The 18,699-nt window shown below is 41.0% G+C and overlaps 2 protein-coding genes across 2 annotated transcripts; both read left to right on the top strand.

Annotated features, from left to right (window-relative positions):
• Positions 1–357: 357 nt before the first annotated feature.
• Positions 358–2,911, top strand: sprtn (SprT-like N-terminal domain). Its single transcript, XM_079572305.1, has 5 exons — positions 358–927; positions 1,013–1,112; positions 1,214–1,342; positions 1,483–1,780; positions 2,046–2,911. Exons 1-5 carry the CDS (start codon positions 596–598, stop codon positions 2,903–2,905), a joined length of 1,719 nt encoding a protein of 572 aa, XP_079428431.1. The 5' UTR covers positions 358–595; the 3' UTR covers positions 2,906–2,911.
• Positions 2,912–8,005: 5,094 nt separating this feature from the next.
• On the top strand, positions 8,006–11,160 carry fam89a (family with sequence similarity 89 member A). The gene is made up of 2 exons (XM_079572343.1): positions 8,006–8,429; positions 10,838–11,160. Exons 1-2 carry the CDS (start codon positions 8,184–8,186, stop codon positions 11,117–11,119), a joined length of 528 nt encoding a protein of 175 aa, XP_079428469.1. The 5' UTR covers positions 8,006–8,183; the 3' UTR covers positions 11,120–11,160.
• The last annotated feature ends 7,539 nt before the right edge of the window (positions 11,161–18,699 follow it).

The following is an 18,699-nucleotide window of genomic DNA, read 5'->3' as shown; positions in this document are numbered from 1 at the left end:
TTATTGATTTATGCGTTTAAGTGAAATGGGGATGTTTAATATTAAATAGTTATATTTTACGCATTTTGTTCACTGTAAATAAATGTTATTATCCGCCCAGAACGAGTGAATTATGGACTCAACCATTTTTCAAATTTAGAAGGGGGTTACACAATGACAGAATATTCCCCACATTAACATGCATTCATTAGTATGCAATGTTTGATGGCTTGTACCATGCTAGAATTACAATTTGTAATTAAATAACGCAAATACAGCAAATAGCTCGAATGATTTAGAATTAATAGTTTTATGGCATTACCTCTAAATGTTCAATATATGGTTTCGTCCACTTGTTCCCTGTGTTGTCGGCGCTAGCGTAGTGATAGGTAGCAATAATTATGCTTTTGTCATAACGGAAGCTTTTTATCTGTCTTTGAAAAATGTGTTACATATAAGCTTTCTTTTTAATAACCATGTGAAACAGCGACTGTGATGTGGAGCCATTGTCTTGTTTAGCGACAGTTTTTATGAGACATTTCAGCTGGTTGTTACCATTTTAGCCTAAACGTTAGCCAGAGCTGCTGCTTACATCAGCCTCTTTGCTCCTTTTACCATGGATGCGGACTTACTTCTTGCCATAGAGCTACAAGAACAATTTGACAGTGAATTCCAGACATCTTTATTTCCATCTGATGGGTTTGAGGACGATCCGTATGAGCAGAGCAACAAGAAACGTAAAGTGGAGACAACTGGAGGTAGTTGGGATGTTGTTCCCTCCTGGAAACCCAATCCACAGCCAGAGAGACCGCTGTCTATTGTGGACGAGTCGTGGGAGACGCTGGACCCAAATCCTGATGTCAGATCGATGTTCCTGGAGTTTAATGACATGTTCTTTTGGGGGAAGCTCAGTGTGGTAGAGGTGAAGTGGAGCCCAAGGATGACATTGTAAGAACCTGTATTAAAATTGTATAAAGTTACCATTCATCTTTAAAACCTTTCAGCAGTAATAATGCTCTTTCCTACTTTTCAGATGTGCAGGGGTGTGTTCTTATGAGGGACGAGGTGGGCTGTGTTCAATCAGACTGAGTGAACCTTTGTTAAAGTTGAGACCCAGGAAAGATTTGGTAGAGGTGAGTTGACTACTTATCTCCCAGTACTCATGTAATTGGAGCATTTTCTACACACATTGTTATATTTTCTTCTGTGTGTTATGTCTCTTCAATCTCCACAGACCCTGCTCCATGAGATGATCCACGCTTTGCTGTTTGTCACACAAAACAACAGGGACAGAGATGGGCACGGACCGGAGTTTTGTAAACACATGGATCGAATCAACAAGGCCAGTGGGACCAATATCTCGGTGCGCAATACAGTACACTGTCAAAACTATTAGTAGAATATGTGCCATTTAAAAACAATGATGTGAACTGTAATAGTGTCCAAATGTCAAAAACAAACCTGTTAAAAAAGACAATAACATTTCAATATGCTTTCTTTCAGGTCTACCACAGTTTCCATGATGAGGTTGATGTTTACCGACAGCACTGGTGGCGTTGCAGCGGTCCTTGTCAAAGCCGCAAGCCTTACTTCGGTTACGTAAAGAGGGCCATGAACAGAGCTCCCTCTCGCTTGGACCCTTGGTGGGAGGACCACAGAAGGACGTGCGGTGGGACCTACACCAAAGTAAAGGAGCCTGAAGGATATGGCAAAAAGAAGAGCAGTAAAAAGGACAAGGCGGCACCGTCAACGTCTACATCAGGGAAAGAAAAGACCGAGAGCAGCAAGCCCTCAACATCAGGTGATTTGTTTGTCTCTGTATTGTATTGCTCTATGTGGCTTTGTTAAACAACTATGATAATACTCTGGCCAGACAAGCTTAACAATCATGCCCTCTGCTGGTCACATATGGCATAACAATATACACAACCTTTTCGTGAAACTGTTATACTGCAATATAAGTCAATTAATAGTATAAAAATAAACATAACCGTACCAGTTTATTGTGTTTTTGTGTATTTTCTTGCTTGCTGTTTTCACCAAATGTTTTATCTGATCTCCTTTAGGTTCTCAGGACATAAGAAACTTGATCCCATTCAGTGGAAAAGGCTTTACTCTTGGAGGAAAGTCGCAAACATCCACATGTTCCTCTCCGTCGGTCCGATCACCAGCATCTTTCTCGTCACCTCAGAAACCTCCCGCCTCTCCTGCGAAGTTCCCGACCTTTTCCCCTATTCGCTCAGGACTAGAAACCAAAGCAGCCTCAAGTGCCTTTCCTCCTGCCAGACCACTTAACAAACCTATTAAACGCTCTGTGAGTAACACTAAAGTTTTTGTCAACATCAATGGTTCGCCTGTGAAAATATCTACAACAAAAAGCGTCAGCGGTGGCAGTGACGGGGGGGAAAAGGCTCGGCAAAGATCAATCGGAGATCTTTTCAACAAGTCTCCACCTTCATCATCGATCCCTAAATTGACCCCATCAAAATCAACACCAACTAAATCTATTCACTCAAAGTACCCCCCTGTCATTCCGATTAATAATAGTCCCGATAAAGCAACACAGTCCAAGTATTTTAATGAATCTAACGCCAATAGGGTTCCAAATGGAGGCCAGGGGTCCAGGAAGAGGTCTTGGGAGGACAGCAGAAGCTCCGCCAGCATTTTCGATTACTTCCAAAAGACATTAGGAGGCAATTCAAAGGACTCTGAAAGTGCAAGTTCATCTGCGGTCAAACCAAAAAGTGCTAGTGCCACGACTTCAGCCTCCCCCGCACCTCATGTCTCTGTGGGACAAACAAACACTGCCTCCTCATCCTCCTCATCCTCCTCTTCGTCTGCAGGGATGGTGGTCAGCTGCCCCGTGTGTCAGATGAAAGTGCAGGAAGCGAAGATCAATGAACATTTAGATTCTTGTCTCGGCTGAGTGTTGCAACAAAAATATAGAAAAAAGATTTATTCATATTTTGTTCGTTCTAGCAATGTTTTGCACAATTTTAAAAGACGTTTTACCTGCGAAGGGGATACATTTGATTTTATTTGAGATCTACTTTTAATGATACTGAAATGTAATATCCTCTACAACACATTTCCAGACTCTGTAGCTCTCTTGTGCCTTGGACCTCGTTTACAAGAATTGAGGAAAAATACTTGAATTTTAATGTTTGTACTTCATTTGTATTGCATTTTTGAGTGTTCATAGTTTTAATAAAAGCAAAATGAAAGCTACCATTTTGATTCTAATATATATATATAGTTTATGAATTTGAACAGTTTGTTCCTTGTTGTAGTTTCGTGGAGTGTTGTGTTTCTCCCTCCTGCAGAGGAATCGTTGGTCTGTGTGAGTGCTGTCTGTGATCCTGCTCAGAGGGTGCCCTTCAGAGGCAGAGGACCCGCTGACCTCCGCTGATCACTGGAGTCCAGTTTCACTCTCGGCACCAAGCACTTCTGCACTGCTTCATATTTCTGCTGCAGCCCACACAGGTCAAGTCAGTTGTGGCATTTTAGTTTGTGGAAAATTTAAAATGTGTCAAATGTGTCAATTATCTGAAGATTACAATAATTTCTCCTTTTCCTTCCTGTGCCACCCTTCCATTTATCTAGGCTTGGGATGATGATGACTGGAAGAATATAGATTATGACTCAATGACAGGCTCTAATGGTATTTAATAACTAATGGTTTTCTACTTTTCCCCCATTGCTTTATAAATGAATACAGCAAGCTACCCACATTCTGCATGTGTGTAACAACAGCGCCATTTATAGCAGTCACATGACATCTCAAGTGAGAACATTTGCACTTCGGGCGAGAAAACATACAGTCTGTTCCTGCACAATTATCCATTTCATATGAACAGCTAAACATACTATTCTGACTTGTAATTAAGAAAGCCTATCTATTTTCCATCTATTTTGTTGTAACCTAATCTAAACCACACTTGTTTCTGGTCTTTGGTGTTTTGGTACAGGCCGCACACTTCCATCTGCAAAGCCAGCCTCTTCCTTTGTGCTGCACACATGGGGGTGGCAGATAGGAGTCTGGCAGAAGTGGATGAGGTCAAACCAGCGAGTGGAGGTCAGGGAGCACTGCAGCACGAGAGCAGCTGCTGTTTGGGATACACCCCTCCGGTCGCTGCCGGACGTGTAGTTGGACACGAGCCAGAGGTACTGACAAAGCATTACACCCTAAATACCAGAGTATCGCATCACCAGCTGAAGGAGGGCCTTGTAAATACCACAGCAGCTATAGGCATTTCCTGATGATGTATCATAACGAAAGGCATGCAATAAATAGGCAAATGAATGACAGTAAACCCATAATTGTGTACTATGCTGCAAGGTGTTTCGAAGCTATAACAATGTGCTTATGTAGATAACAGTAAAGCACTTTGTGTGCCTTGAAATGATATTCTCACAGACAATTTCACAGACAGATGCTATACATTCACTCAAACATGCACCATGTACAACCCATACTGTGATTTTCAAGACACAAGTGGCAAAGTGGTATAATATTTGCAGTGAGACCAGTGGAAGTTAAACAGTTTCACTGAATCTGGCTGTTTGTCTCAAGACCTAATTTAGTTGACTATGTGTATATAAAATTTGAGTATATGTTTTTTTTTATTTTTTTCCTTTTTGTTCTTGGATGTCCGTAGTAAATTGTCACCGCCCTATGGAGCTGGGTAATAACACAAAGAATATGCATTTTTTAATATGACTAGGATTATTAAAATGAATGCATTCAGTGGTCCCTCAGTATCTGTGTTCAGCCTTTCATGACCCAAATAAAACTGTACATTCCCACATAATAAAACATCAAAAAGCACTGCATTTTCTCAAGCACCGATTATCAAGGCTGGCTGTCAAAAACGGCACATTTAGTTACAGTATGTACGTCACTCACTTGACATTTCTCATTTAAACTGTGCAGATGTTTGCCGTTTCACCTGCCTCTTTGTGGGGAATGTAGTACATTAATCATTGCAAAGCCCAGGCCTAACTCTGACATTCACCTACGGGGCGTTTTTTTCTTCTTTTTTTTAACTCTGAACTGAGCAGGAAAAGTGTGAGCGCAGCAGCTGTTCTCAGGGTCTGCTCTCCTTCCTGACCTCAAACACTGACGCACCAGAGGAAACTCACCACATCCATCACAAATCCGGCCTTCTTCCTTTGGTCTGGTAGTTCCTGTTGACAAAAATCTCATGTTCCTGTTGTGTAGCAGCCTTATGTCTCTTATGCAACTTATAGTTATCATACATTTGATAGTCTTGGAATATTGACGAAGATTCGGGCCTGCATTTTGAACAGGCAAAAGGTCGAGCTCCCAGCCTGGGACATCAGCGGATCTGTTTGTCACATTATTAGCCGGACTTCCCCAAAATGACCATTGTACTTTTGTAACAAGGCAGATTTAGAGCTGGCCTCCTGCTGTTCTCCCTAGGGGGGACACACCATCTACCTAATCTTTTGATCTCTACACAAGCACACAATAAAAAGCTGTGGATCCTCTTTGACAACCTTTTTATAGGTACAAGTCTTAAGCCTGAGTGGATGAGCTGCAGATGCTTATCAATGACATGACATGCTGGTTCTGTTGTATTCCAGTGCCGTAACAAGTTTGTTTGGTACACAAGAAGAAAGTTTTCAGACCATTTTGAATAATTATGTAGCAGCAATACCCTCGTTTTTCTGTCTTATTTTACTCCCTTTCATTGCTTATAAAGTGCAGCCTCTGCATTTGGGAGTACATTTTTTCTATCATTTAAGAATAGTAATGATATTAATTAGAATATTTTAACAATACCTCAGTCCATCTGCCCCCTGTGTGTGCGTGTGTGTGTTTGTGTGTGTGTGGTATAACTCCTCTCTCGTTGTGGAGCGTGTGTGCGTCTTTTGTGAGCTCATTTCAAGGTTATTGTTGTGGTATTGTTGTGACGGCTCGGGCAGACTGGGGGCTGGAAGTGGAGCCGCCATCTGTCCTTTATGTCCCCGAAACCTATTGTCCTCCGCAGCACAAATACTGTCCTGACCTCCAACGCACGCTGTCTGCGAGACCGGTCAAAGTAATATGGGCTGACGCCGGACACAATGGCTATAGTCTTTTTTTTTTTTTTTGCCATTCCATTTCTTTTCCAGCAATACACAACTGGTATTTCACTGTACTGTTGTAGTAGCTCGACTCCCTGTTAGTATAGTTAATATTTGTTGCTCATGTACTATAATCAACACTGGTGGGGCCCGCTTGGAGCTTTTTTTCCCCCACTGTCCTCTTTCATGTCGTGCCAAAAAAGCCTCCAGTTCAGTCCCAGAAAATATGTGTTGGGTTCGCAGTCGTCCCACATTCGCTCCAACATAAATCACAGCGGAATCTCTATTACTTTTATCTCTCGGTGAGTATTCGGTCTGTGTTTTTCTCCAGCAAACTGCCTCCCAAGTCCCACCTCACCGTTTATGTTTGATTATGGCTTGCATTTCTTTTTTCCTTTGAGGGACTTTTGACATCAGCTGCAAATAGTCTCCAGATGTGAGACACTGCCTAAAGTATAGAGAACTACATACGTGTTTTTAGTCATACAAATATGTGAGTGACTATCAGTACACTACATGTTTAGAATTTCCCTTTTCTGAGACTACACTGGAATAGCATACAAGTCAAAATGATGTCATTATTGTCACTTAAACTCCAAAAAGTTGTTGACAGGGAGGTGCCCAGCAGGCTTTGGTGAATGGACAAGGAGAGGATTTTACTATTCAGGCAGGGTGCAGAGGTGTTAAACACACAGCAACACACAGCGAGATCATGTGCTCCTCTTCAAAATAAAAGTCATAGTATGATTTATACATCAATGTTGTCAAACACCAGTGCATTTTCTCCACTTTGGCTTTACCCAAATCTACAAGCTTCCAGCCTTGGAGCTTCCAGCCTATAGGCCTGTGTGTTGGGTTCTTGTCTCTTTTTTTGTCTGTTTTTTGTAGTTTTTTTGGTCGTGTTTTTGCCATGTTTTGCTGCTTTTTTATTGCGTTATTGTTGCTTTTCTGACACGTTTTCGTTGCTCTTTTGTGGCTCTTTTTTGTCGTGTTTTGTTGTATTTTCATCCTTGTTTTGACACTTTGTTCAAGACGTTTTTAGATTTGGGAAACTGGAGAGAATGTGCTCGCTTCAAGCAGGGGTTAAGAGGTTAATCAAACGTTTATTTTGGGCTTTTATACAGTCAGAGAGCATTTCACTGAGTTGAGCGCGTTTTATGCTCTGCTTTTATACAGGCCATGCAACTTTCAGATCTGTAAAAGTGACAGCAGATTGCTTATTTGGGGAAACATGATGGCCAGTGATCACTTGGGTGATCATATTTTTATATGGTGTTTTATATTTTATCGATCACATCCACATTCCTGGGTCTGGAGCACATCCATGAATGTGGTGTCTTGATTTTCTTAACCAGGGATAAGATTCTTTGGCACAATTTGAACCAGAATCCCTCTTGGAAAACAATCAATCAATTTATACACTTCTCAACCTCAATTTGCACCAAGTTGTGTTATGAAGTATTATCTTCTATTCTATTCTCTTTTATTACGCAGCTGGGCCTGCACTGAGACATGTTTCCACTGGAAAATAAAGTCTATCTCACATCTCACTGACAAATTTGTAGACATTATAACCTTCATTCATCTTGCAAAAACACAACTCAGGCCAGATGAAGCCTTTCTCTATGGAGCTTGCATGTTCTCCCCGTGTCTGCATAGGCTGCTCTGGTTTCCCCTACACCACTATGAGGTGAATGGTGTGTGATGGTGCTCGGAGAGGCCAATGGCGCAAATTGGCTGTCTCACTTCTGTCAGTCTGCCCCAGGGCACCAGTGGCTGCAAAAGTAGCTCATCACCACTGACTGAGTATGGAATAAATGAATAATGCACTCATCTATGAGCCTCCACATAGATGAGTGAGTGCGTTACTCATTGTGAAGTGGTGCTTTTATTGTGGCGGTCCAAGCGGATCCACCGGTCTCGGTTGACGTGTTGCTCCCGTAGACGTGGCTCCGCTGCCTCGGGCTCAACCCCGGACAAAACCACGATTGGTGCCCTGCTCTTCAGTGTGGGAGTCTGTGGTCCTCCTCCGCGGTTCCGTAAGCCTTATAAACCCCCACGCACCGGAGGGATATCGCCCTTGTTTCACCGGTGCGGTCTCAACACACGGGACAATGAATGGTAAGTCCACGAACGGGACGCTGGGGGGAATGGCCTGCATCGAGGGTCTACCGCCGCTGCCCAAAAGCCTGAGCGGACTCCTCAACTCCAGCGGCGGCTCCTGGAGAGAAATGGAGAGGATGTACGTGAAGAAAACCATGATCCAGGACGATCTGAGCCGAGGGAGGAACAGCGACAGCCTGCTCGCGCACAAGCCGGGGAACCTGGACGCAGCGCTGGCTCTGCTGCGGAAAGAGATGGTAATTCTTTCTTTTTGCCTTTTTTTTTTTATTGTGCACAAGAAAGTGCTGTGCGCCTGGAGCAATCTAATCCCTCCTAGACTCCCTGTAGGTGCCTATCCAGTTTCACCTTCACTGGCCCCAGGACACTTTCTCTTTGTTCCTGAAATCCAACATCAAATATTAAGACTCCTTTTTCTAAATTTGTCACACTGTCATTTTATGCTGGCTACTTATTCCTGAAGAGTAACTGGGCTATTAATTTATAACGGTGTGAACTACCTGGTGTTCTCATGCTAGACTCTTAAACCTTATTAATTACTTATTGGTCCCCAGTTTGATACTTGGCCACTGCTTTTTATATTAAACCAGTGGTACTTATGATGACCTTGTTTATGTATTGGTAATAATGTTATGGAATACTAAGAGTAAGATGAAGATACTGATATGATTGGGTTCAAGTAGTCAGGCTGCGCAGTATATCGCAAAAAGTATCGTATCGCAATAATAGGTGATGCAATATCCGCATCGCAAGAAGCCACAATATATCGCAACATCACTAAAGTCTTCATAGGACTGAGATCGCATAGTTTTTTGCAAACTCAGCCAAAAACAAACGCAAATGCATTGAACTTCAGACTTATTTTTTGTTCTTGGGTGATTTCTGCTACCTGAAAAACCTGTGATTTGTGTTTCATTAGAACCAACCATGTCGTGTTGAAATGATTTGGTAAAATATCTCAATAATATCATTATGGCAATATTGCACGTCCGTATCGCATATCGCACGTTTCAATATCGCGCAGCCCTAGTGCGGACCACTGAGGTGACGGTTTCTCTTTTCAAAAGCTCGTCATTATCACTAAAACAGCCATGCATAGGAATTCATTCTTTGTTAGTAGGTGGCGGTAATGCCCTAACATTTGGTGGCAAACCGCTGGAGAAGAAGAAGAAGATTCATTCTTTGTTCTTTGTGATGGCACAGACTGGTTGCCTCGCTTCCGTCAGTCTACCCCAGGGCAGCTGTGGCTATAGTAGTAGCTTACCACCACAGAGTATGGAGTGAATGAATAATGCAATGTAAAGCGTCTTTGGGTGTCCAGAAAAGCGCTATATAAATATATTATTGTTGTTGATGGGAGAAAATAAACGGCAAGTAGTAGAAAAACTGTGTCGCAGTGTCACCAAAAAGGATCATAGACTTAGATCAGAGGGACGTCCTGTGTTTTACATTAATGCCTTCAGGTCAGCGTTTTTACCTGCTTGTGATTCAAACAAATCGCTATTCGATCTTATTTATTCCTTCTGCGATAATCTTCAATTCAAACTAGGAGTTTGTGTTTTTATTCAGTCTCGCTGGACCTTTGTGAACCTGTGAACTGTTGTGGCACATACTGTGAATGTTTGTTCTCTGTATGTATGGCTGGGTCGCCCTTCACAGGATTAATAAAGTTTTATTATACTGATCCTGATGTGAGTTAAGATTCTCAAACAGTGGTCCGGATACATTGATGCTAGTTAACTCTGGCTGAAGTAAAAGTCTATTTTATGTCTTGGTTTCTTTTCCCAGCACATTTACCCCACTACATTTTTTATGTGGAAATCTAGAGGTATTTTCTGGCATGGTTCTTGGTGAGAAAGTGAGAGCCACTATTGTCGCCTTCTTATCTACAGTTTTATATTGTCTTTAGAGTGTGTTTTCACTGTCTATGGCTTGGCCACAGTGGCACTGACTTCACCACGTGTCCTCTGTGACTTGTTTGGGAGACAATGCAGTGATCTGCTGCAGATAGCGCCCTGTCAGCCCAGCAGTTGTTTCAGAACAATGACCCTTTTAATTTGACTTTTGCACTTCTTTTGTTCTGCCGAGTAATGACGGCTGGCTTTGCGTCAACTTTCAATCACAGATTACACTGAAGGGAATGTGGATTTGTTTACATTTGGTTTGAGCAAGTTCAAAGTGCGTTTCAGTTCATGAACGTTTTCCACATTGTAAAATTCAGTGCATGCTGATTATTGTTCACAGATGTGTGTTTAATGTGTTTGCCTGTCACCAAGGGCCTTGTGGGTTAGATCCTCCATTGTGTGTGTATCCCAGTGCTATTGTGGGTTATCTTCAACCGTCCAAATGCCGTCAGTTTCTCGGCATTTGTCCAGTGTGTGCCCTGCTCCTGGCCAGGATTAGCTAAAATATATTATTTTAGAAAGGAAAAACCTTTTACTGCACACTTACTCATTTGTGCTGTTCCTTAATCACAAGATATTGAAAGTTTTAGTGTGTTTTTTTACCCAAGCATTGTCTCATTTCAAACATTTCTATCTACAAAAAACAAACCAAATAACACATCAGCCCACACCACACACCACACAGCCTTATTTTATTATTGTACTAGAGTGATAAGTAATATCAGTATATTCCTGCGTTGTAGGTGGGCTTGCGTCAGCAGGACATGTCCCTCTTGTGCCAGCTCTGGTCCCTTCACGAGTCCATCCAGGAGTACAAGGGCAGCTGCCAGGACCTGAGCGCCGCCTCCAGCCTCAGCATGATCGAGAACGGATACTTCGACGAGGACGACGACTTCTACCCCGACCCCGGAGCCACGCCCACGGGGGAGCAGCCCGGCGAGGGGGGGCTTGGAGATGGGACGACGGCTAAAAACGGGAGCGTCAGCAAAGACGACAGCTGGGACTCCTTTCGCGTGGCCATCTGAGGCCTGCGTGCACTGTCTGAATGGATGTATCTTTCAGAAAATTGGACAATTTTGCTTCTCCACAGTTTCGTATTGTTGGAGGGGCAAAGGTTAAGGCTTGAGTTCTCAGGTCGAACTTGCAACAGTGCATCAACCATAACGGAGCAAGATGAACTGAAGCATTTGGCAATATACGACATCCCAAACCTTTTTGATATATTAGTTGCTGCTCCCTATCCAGCAAAGCCACAGCGACGGAGAAGGAACTTTATACATATTAATCTATGAACAAAGTTTTATTATTTATTGCATATAATTAATATCAGATATTTACTTTTACGGCCTTTAGAGTTTGAACCGTGACCCGTGTACGAGGATTTGGGGTCTTCCCAGAAGAAAAGGAGACCTGTTGGGATCACTCCAAACTATGAATTCATAAGCTCTGTCTGGACCAAGGCTGTGTGGGTCTTAAAGTATAAACAACAGAATACCACTCACCAGTTATAGAGTGGCATACGATTGTTTTTCCATTGTTTTCCGACACATGGCAGTCAAATATATCTATATCTTTGTTGAATGTTCAACGTTATGTGCTTCTATAAAAGGCTCTTAGTCACTGCCGTGCATCTACTTTACTCATTAAAGCTTCCCACGCCTGAAAAGATGACTGTTATAGAAATATTTAGGATGCAGCTGGAGAGAAGTGAGCAGGACACGCATAAGGTATAAGTCACTACACAGCCTTGGTCTAGACTTACTTGATGAAACAACAAATGTACTACTAATGTGTGAAACTCTCTCTTTGGATCTTTCGAGACGAGCCTTTTGCCTTCTGAAATAGCCAATGTTTGCTCTCAAATGTGAAACGTGTAAAATGCTGGAGCAAGGTTTTAGTCTCAAACCACCTTGCAGCTTCAGATAATTATCTTCCACAGACGCACTGTTATGCGACTGTCTGCATATCACAGTTTGTAGCAGTGGCAGCCTATTACGCGACTCCGGCAGTCTTACATTTTCATTGTGCTCGCTCCGGGGTAATCACTAGGGTCTGAGAAGTGTGGCAACAGACGGGCGCGCATAGTATAATCAGGTTTCGGCTGTCGTGCCACTTCAGTGACGGCAGAAAACATTGCATAAGAGAAACATGAAATGTACTTGTAGCTCTGATTTACTGGACACAAAATGTGAACTATACACAAAGCCAGAAATGTAAAACGACAAAAACAAAAACAAAAAAAACGATATACTTCTACAGCAGTACACAGACTCTTCTATTGTAGCGATGTGTTTTAGCAGTAAGTGTAAAAAGAAGTTATTTGAGAACACAGAACAGGGCAAAGCCAAATGAAACACAAATGCGCTTTTGGCTCCGTTGTTTTCCACATTTGCCAGAGAACTCTTTTGTTATGGGGTCATCTAACTACACAAACCAAAGAAGTATCCAGCAGTTTAAAATGAAACATATCTGGTTTGTGATTGGGTCAAATCTTTGTGCTTTGTCATAGCTAATGTAAAAATGAATGTGTTTGCATTAACACTTAAGGCGAGACACTGCAGGTGAATAGGGAAAAAATGTATATTTACAGATATCAATTTGAAACTGTTGCTGTCGATCACTGGCATAAATGTGAGAAAAAAATACATGGCAAGTTTTCTGTCATTTTATCTTTTCATATAAGAACAAGGTGTTTTATGCCGAAAAATGCCCCAAATTTCCCATCTTTTCGGCGACGAAATCTGAATAATGGATAGAGCTACATTCAAATTTATGGTTTCATTTTATTGATGAATGAGTTACCAAGACTTTTTCAGAGGGGATTTTTGATTTCTTGTTTAGTTTTAAAATAAGCTGTTTTTTGTGGAAAAATTTGTAAAAGTGTAATTTTCGCCTTATTTTTTGACATTCAAAACTCAATAAATGGGGCTTAGGGATTAAATAATAAAAAATCCCTCTGAAAAAATCTTCCAAATATTGTTCAGTCCAAGGCTGGAAACTGTGAAGTCTTTAGGTCCGACTGACGTGGACATAGTGTCGCCACAATGACAGAAAAATGTGTTTTGAGGAAAAAGGCCCTTGAAATTGCATTCTCCCATATAAGTCTATGGGGGAACATTGAATCAGCGCAATATTTAAACATGTTATTGTGAAGATTATATATATTTTCTGTTTCCGGGTGAAAGCTTGTATGTTCAGAGACAAATTTGGCCCAAAACCTGAAAACTGAAAAAATTTAGTTTTGCCTGTAGTGTCTCCCCTTAACAAAAATAATGGCAAAATTCCATAATCCTATAAATAATTTTTTACACCAGTAGTTTGTCCTTGTACTGGCCAATTGCTTTGTGCGCTAATCCTTCAAATACTACCAAATATATATATACCGCCGATGGTCATACAGTTTTGCCTGACTGGTGTATGTATAGTATCCATTGTGGACTGAATGTTAGCTCTTTTAAGAACCACGCTTTTGTATCAGTGTAGTGTTGTTGTTTGTACGTTGGCACCTGAATGCAACACACAGTCACGAAAATGTCAACCGTCGCTCCTCTGCTTTGTGTTGCAAATCTTGAAGCTAAGAGCACATTACGACGATCATTGCCAGTTAATGTGGATGTACTATCAGTGCCTTGGCTCAGCTGTGGTCACAGAACTGCTGCTAGCCGCTCACAGCAGAAATGAACCTCAATTTAACCATTAGGTTTTGAAACGTTTCTGCACATTCTGTTAATTTAGCAATGGTAGCAAATAACGCTGACATGAGCTGCACAATATATATTTACATGTGAGACACTTTTTGACGTGGTACAGACCAGTTTAGACTGAGTCCAACGTAATCCTGGACTGGAGTAGTTTTCGGACTAGTCTAATCCTTGTTTAGCCCTAGTTTATCTCTGATTGAGTCTCACTTCAGGCTTTATTAAAGTGATAGTCTGTAAGATTGCTAAATGGAGAGAGGGTCAATTTCCAAAAGTAAGTAATCAATCAAACAATGGACCTGAAAGCCATCATTAGTTTGCAAAATGAGGAGAGGAAAAAAAGTATTTCAAAAGTATATGATCAAGCTCCATCCTGATTGGGCGATTCACAGGAAAGCTCTTCTCATTGGTCAAAGTGATGGCACCGGGGATTCTGATTGGTTGCTGAGATAAGTAAAGGGAGAGAATTTAAAAGCAATAAGATTATTGAATTTTACTTCATTAAAGTTACGCTTCAGGCCCAGGCGGTCAATTATACTAAATTCTCTATACTCAAATCAACATTCAAAATTACAGACTATCACTTTAAGTCTGTAAAGTGATCCGGTTCTAACCAGACCTTCTCAAAGCGGTGTATTGTGCAGCTCTTGTTACATTTCCAAAAAGGCAGGCGCCTAAAAATCTTTCTAACCTCTTCAATACAATATCAATGTCTACATCGACTGTGTAGCAAACGAAAACAGCCTTAACATTGTCCTCGCTTGTCTGTGGCCGTCGTGCGACTATTTGAACTAACACTACCTGAGCGAGTCTGTTATTCACCACGTAAATTCCAGCACAAGAACCAAGACATCAGCTTTTTTAACACCAGCAAGTGTTCGTAATACTTTTGCCATGTGATGTAAAAGAAAGATCCTGTGACAATGCACTATGTAATGACTTTTCCAAGCACCATTTTCTGTTGAAATCCTATGGACTTTAGATGTGTAAGTGTATAGATAACACAATCGCAACATCAGAATTGTCATTGGTTGTATAAAATCATCTCCCTATTATTCTAAAGCTTCGTTCACAGCAACATTGTTTACACTTTGTTCATTATTACGTGCTGCTTTGTTTTTTTGCCCTTTTCCTATGATTGTTGGTGAAGCCTTCTCAGGGTCAAACTCGTGGCAGTGTTGTGCAGTGATGTAGTGGTTGATATTGTATGAAACTTGATGAACCTGATATCCGGTGCTGTATTCATTTGCATGTTTTTTCTTTAACAGATAAGCAAATATCGTGGTCACATGATCCACCAGTGAAAAATGTTGTTGCAGTGTGTAAGCCCTTGATAATCGAAGAGCACAACTTTGTAGCACCGCATTTTGTGTATAGACCAAACGCATTGCCCCCGCGCCATAACAACTGGATGTATAAATGATGATTGTATCACTATAGTGTTGAATATACTTAAAGAATGATTTTGTACACCGATGGTTGGCAACAAGACTGCTGCGACTCTTCCATCAATGTATGCATTAAAAAAAAGAGCCTTACTTAAATAAATCCTGAACGGCCACAGTTTCGATATGATTGTTTTGTCACTGAAATGTGATTTCCTGTCCACAGTGGAAAGTGCTTAGTGTTGCGTTGATCCAAGTGACTGTGAAAAAGAGAAGGCCGTGTGTTATGTCTCTGTGGTTCAACTTTGACCTACTACTGTTTACTAGGACTATGTTAAGTGGAGTCTCTATTATTGATTTCATTTAATAAACTGATTCTGTACTTTGCCTATTCAGTTTTTTTTTTCCTGTTTCACGTTATTTTTGTATTCATTTTCTGTTTTGAGCTGTCCTAACAAAACGTAGTCCGTGGTAAATTTGCCCCGATACTGAAAGGTACAGCCGCTAAATAAGACTTCATATTTCTCTCCCAACATTTTCAGTATCAAGCTGCAACGTATGAACAGTGTGTTGGGAAAATTGCATAGTACTGCATTTTGTTTTTATTTACAAGTGGCACAGTGCACTCTGAAGCTTTTACCAACCAGCGCACACTTCGTCCTCCTCCTCCTCCTCCTCACTTGGCTGTCCTACTTTTTGTCCCCTGTAGTGTCTGAGCTGCATCTCAATGTTTCATCTGCATTTTGGCGCGGTTGCAGTTCCTCTTTAATTGATCATCGCTGCAGTCGCAGGAGGGGGATGAGGCTTTGATGCTAGAACTGTTTAGATTTTATCACAAGCAAATTCTCGTTTTGTGTAGATTAACCCTTAAAATCTGGCAAAAAGAAGTACATTCATACGTACATATTCAAGGTTTATACAGGTAGTCCCATTTAATGCTTTTTAATGCCCAAACACTGTACTTTAATATCCCAATCGAAGATTTTAAAAAAATCATGCACATTTTATGTCATAAAATTTGCAAACGCTTCATCAAACATTGGAAGAAGAATTGGACAAAAACGGGCAACGTCTGAGCAAGACCTTAAAGCTGCATTATGCAACTTTTTGTATGAAAAAGAAGTTGATATTTGTGCGCATTTCACCTTGTAGTGACCCAGCGGCTGCATGAGTGGTCAGCGTGGCGCCTCTACTTTCCGTCGCAGTGGTCTCTAGGACGCTCAAGGATCAATTGTTTGGAAGGTTTTTTTTCTGCTGATGGACTGTCTCGCCAGAAAATCTACAAAACAATTGATTCTGGAGCGTTCTAGAGACCACTGTGACGGAAAGTGAAGGCACCGTGCTGACCACTCATACAGCCGCTTGGTCACTACAAGGTGAAATGCGCACAAATATCTACTTTTTTTTCATACAAAAAGTTGCATTATCCAGCTTTAAGGTCTAAAACGTGTTCCAGTGCAGAATTGACCATGTTTTTTTGCTCAGAAGTTGCCCGTTTTGTCCAATTCTCTTTCCTATACTTTGAAAATCCAGTACACATAAATATCGACTTTCTCTTTTCACATAAAAAGTTATAGAATGCACCTTTAACTTTAACTTATTTTGGATGAACTTAGTAAAAAAATGTCAAGAAATTTAGATGTAATGCCAGTTTGAATCCAATTTAAGGCCTTGATTCTGGTGCAATTCATTTAATGACGTTTAATGCTTTTTCATGCTCTACGGAAACCATATTTCAGCTCCGTTTTGAAATTGTACTGTCAAATAACGTTCAATTGTATTCCTTTTTTAACATCTACTTCATTTCCACTCATTTGAAGTTTTAATTTGGTGACTATACTGATACAATTTAGGGTTGATTATGAGTAAACTTTTGTTGACTAAATAAAAAATTCCAAATACATCTAGTGGGCTGTTGTGATGGTTTTGCTGCAGTGTTGACTCAGAGGCTGCTGTGTCCTCTGTGCAGCAGAGTCTGTTCAGAGATTAGGGCGGATTTCCATAATCTTTACTCAGAGCAAATCCAAAGTACGCATCACTCTCCCTCTCTGCTGCTCTCACACTGTCCCCTCACTGCTTTGCCTTCCTCCCCCTCTTTCTCTCACCCCCAGCGCAGATATATATATATATACACAATCACGACTTGTTGCCACAAATTTAGCATTTTATTTATTCCCTCTGACTTTTATAGGAGCAATACATGGCTAGAATCACAGCAAATTTGAGTTTTAGGCAGGATGTTTTTAGACAACTTCACCCCCAATCCTTAATATAACTCATTAAATTCCACTATCAGGTTGGAGAACAGCAAGAAAACCAAAGTGCACTTCTTGTGAGAATGTTGCATTGAACTTGTTTGTGGTAATTGTCAATAATTGCTTGGTTGGTTTAAACTCCTCCTGCCCTCTCTTTCATCACGTAAAGACTGTACTGTTACTGTAATCTGATTAGTCGAATCCAGATTAAACCTTTGCATTCCTCAATCATTACCCAACACAAAGCACATTCAGAAAAGCTCATTGAAATGGCCATGTATAAGTAATACAAGTACTGCATATTCTTTCTTATTATGGTGGAATCACAAAGCATACATTCAGACTGAGGGAGGCAGGTGTATGTTGCAATAAAGGTGTAAAAAAGATAAAATAAAAACATTGACTACTTAATAAGCAACACTGTGAGGAATCGGACATCTTTATGGTTGATAGCACGTTTTTGGAGGCAAATATGCTTCATGGTTTTATTCCTTACATGCTTGTAATCCACTGATTGTGTAAAGGTCCATTTTGAAACAGTGTTTAATCTCGCCTCTTTTACAGCTTTACGTTACATAAGGCTTAAGGCGCAGTGTTTTTACAGCAGTTTGCTGGTTTTCTTTTGTCTCTGAGCCAGTGTCCAGCGCTCCGCCCAGATGCAGGAGGGCGAGGGCATTCCTGCTCCATGTGCTGTCTGTCAGAAATGCACACTATTCGCAGGCCTGTCCCGACATGCTGTAGCCATGCACTTATAGACGCAACCACAACGGAGAGATGTCAATCAACTCTCCTCAAAAGTAAAGGGGTCTTTATAGCTCATGTTAATGGAGGAACTTCAACAAGGTTTTAATTATGGGCTTTTTTGTTGTTACTATTTTGAACTTATAAAATCTAAGTTATACTATGTGTGAGTTCTCTTTGTAACATTTGTAAATGGAGTCAATGTTGCGCCAGTCAGTCACTTTTGAGATATAAACACTAGAAAGAAGGAAGGAACAAGGTAAGGAGTGCTTGCAGTGCACACAGAAGTAATTAATGACAAATACAACCTCAGGGTTTGTTTGTGCTGCCAGTAGAGACAAGTGACAATTATATGAACTGTATTCCAGCATCGTTAAAAAATAATATGAACCAGTAAATGTGCTCATGCATCAGCTGCTCTGACTGTGAAACCTGATCTAAATGGTACGAACGTGTTTGAAAAATTCAACAATGTCATGAACACAACAAATGTTTATCTGGGATTTCTGTGATACATTTGGGACCC

This window comes from Gobius niger (genome assembly GCF_951799975.1).
Source record: "Gobius niger genome assembly, chromosome: 15".
Taxonomy (NCBI): Eukaryota; Metazoa; Chordata; class Actinopteri; order Gobiiformes; family Gobiidae; genus Gobius; species Gobius niger.
This window is presented reverse-complemented; position numbering and strand designations above follow the sequence as displayed.

Bases quoted from the DNA above. Each gene is read 5' to 3' on its own strand.
- sprtn (XM_079572305.1), top strand. From the start codon at position 596: ATGGATGCGGACTTACTTCTTGCCATAGAGCTACAAGAACAATTTGAC. The intron at 1,113-1,213 runs GTGAGTTGACTA...CAATCTCCACAG, and splicing joins CCAGGAAAGATTTGGTAGAG to ACCCTGCTCCATGAGATGAT. The intron at 1,343-1,482 runs GTGCGCAATACA...GCTTTCTTTCAG, and splicing joins CCAGTGGGACCAATATCTCG to GTCTACCACAGTTTCCATGA.
- fam89a (XM_079572343.1), top strand. From the start codon at position 8,184: ATGAATGGTAAGTCCACGAACGGGACGCTGGGGGGAATGGCCTGCATC. The intron at 8,430-10,837 runs GTAATTCTTTCT...CCTGCGTTGTAG, and splicing joins CTCTGCTGCGGAAAGAGATG to GTGGGCTTGCGTCAGCAGGA.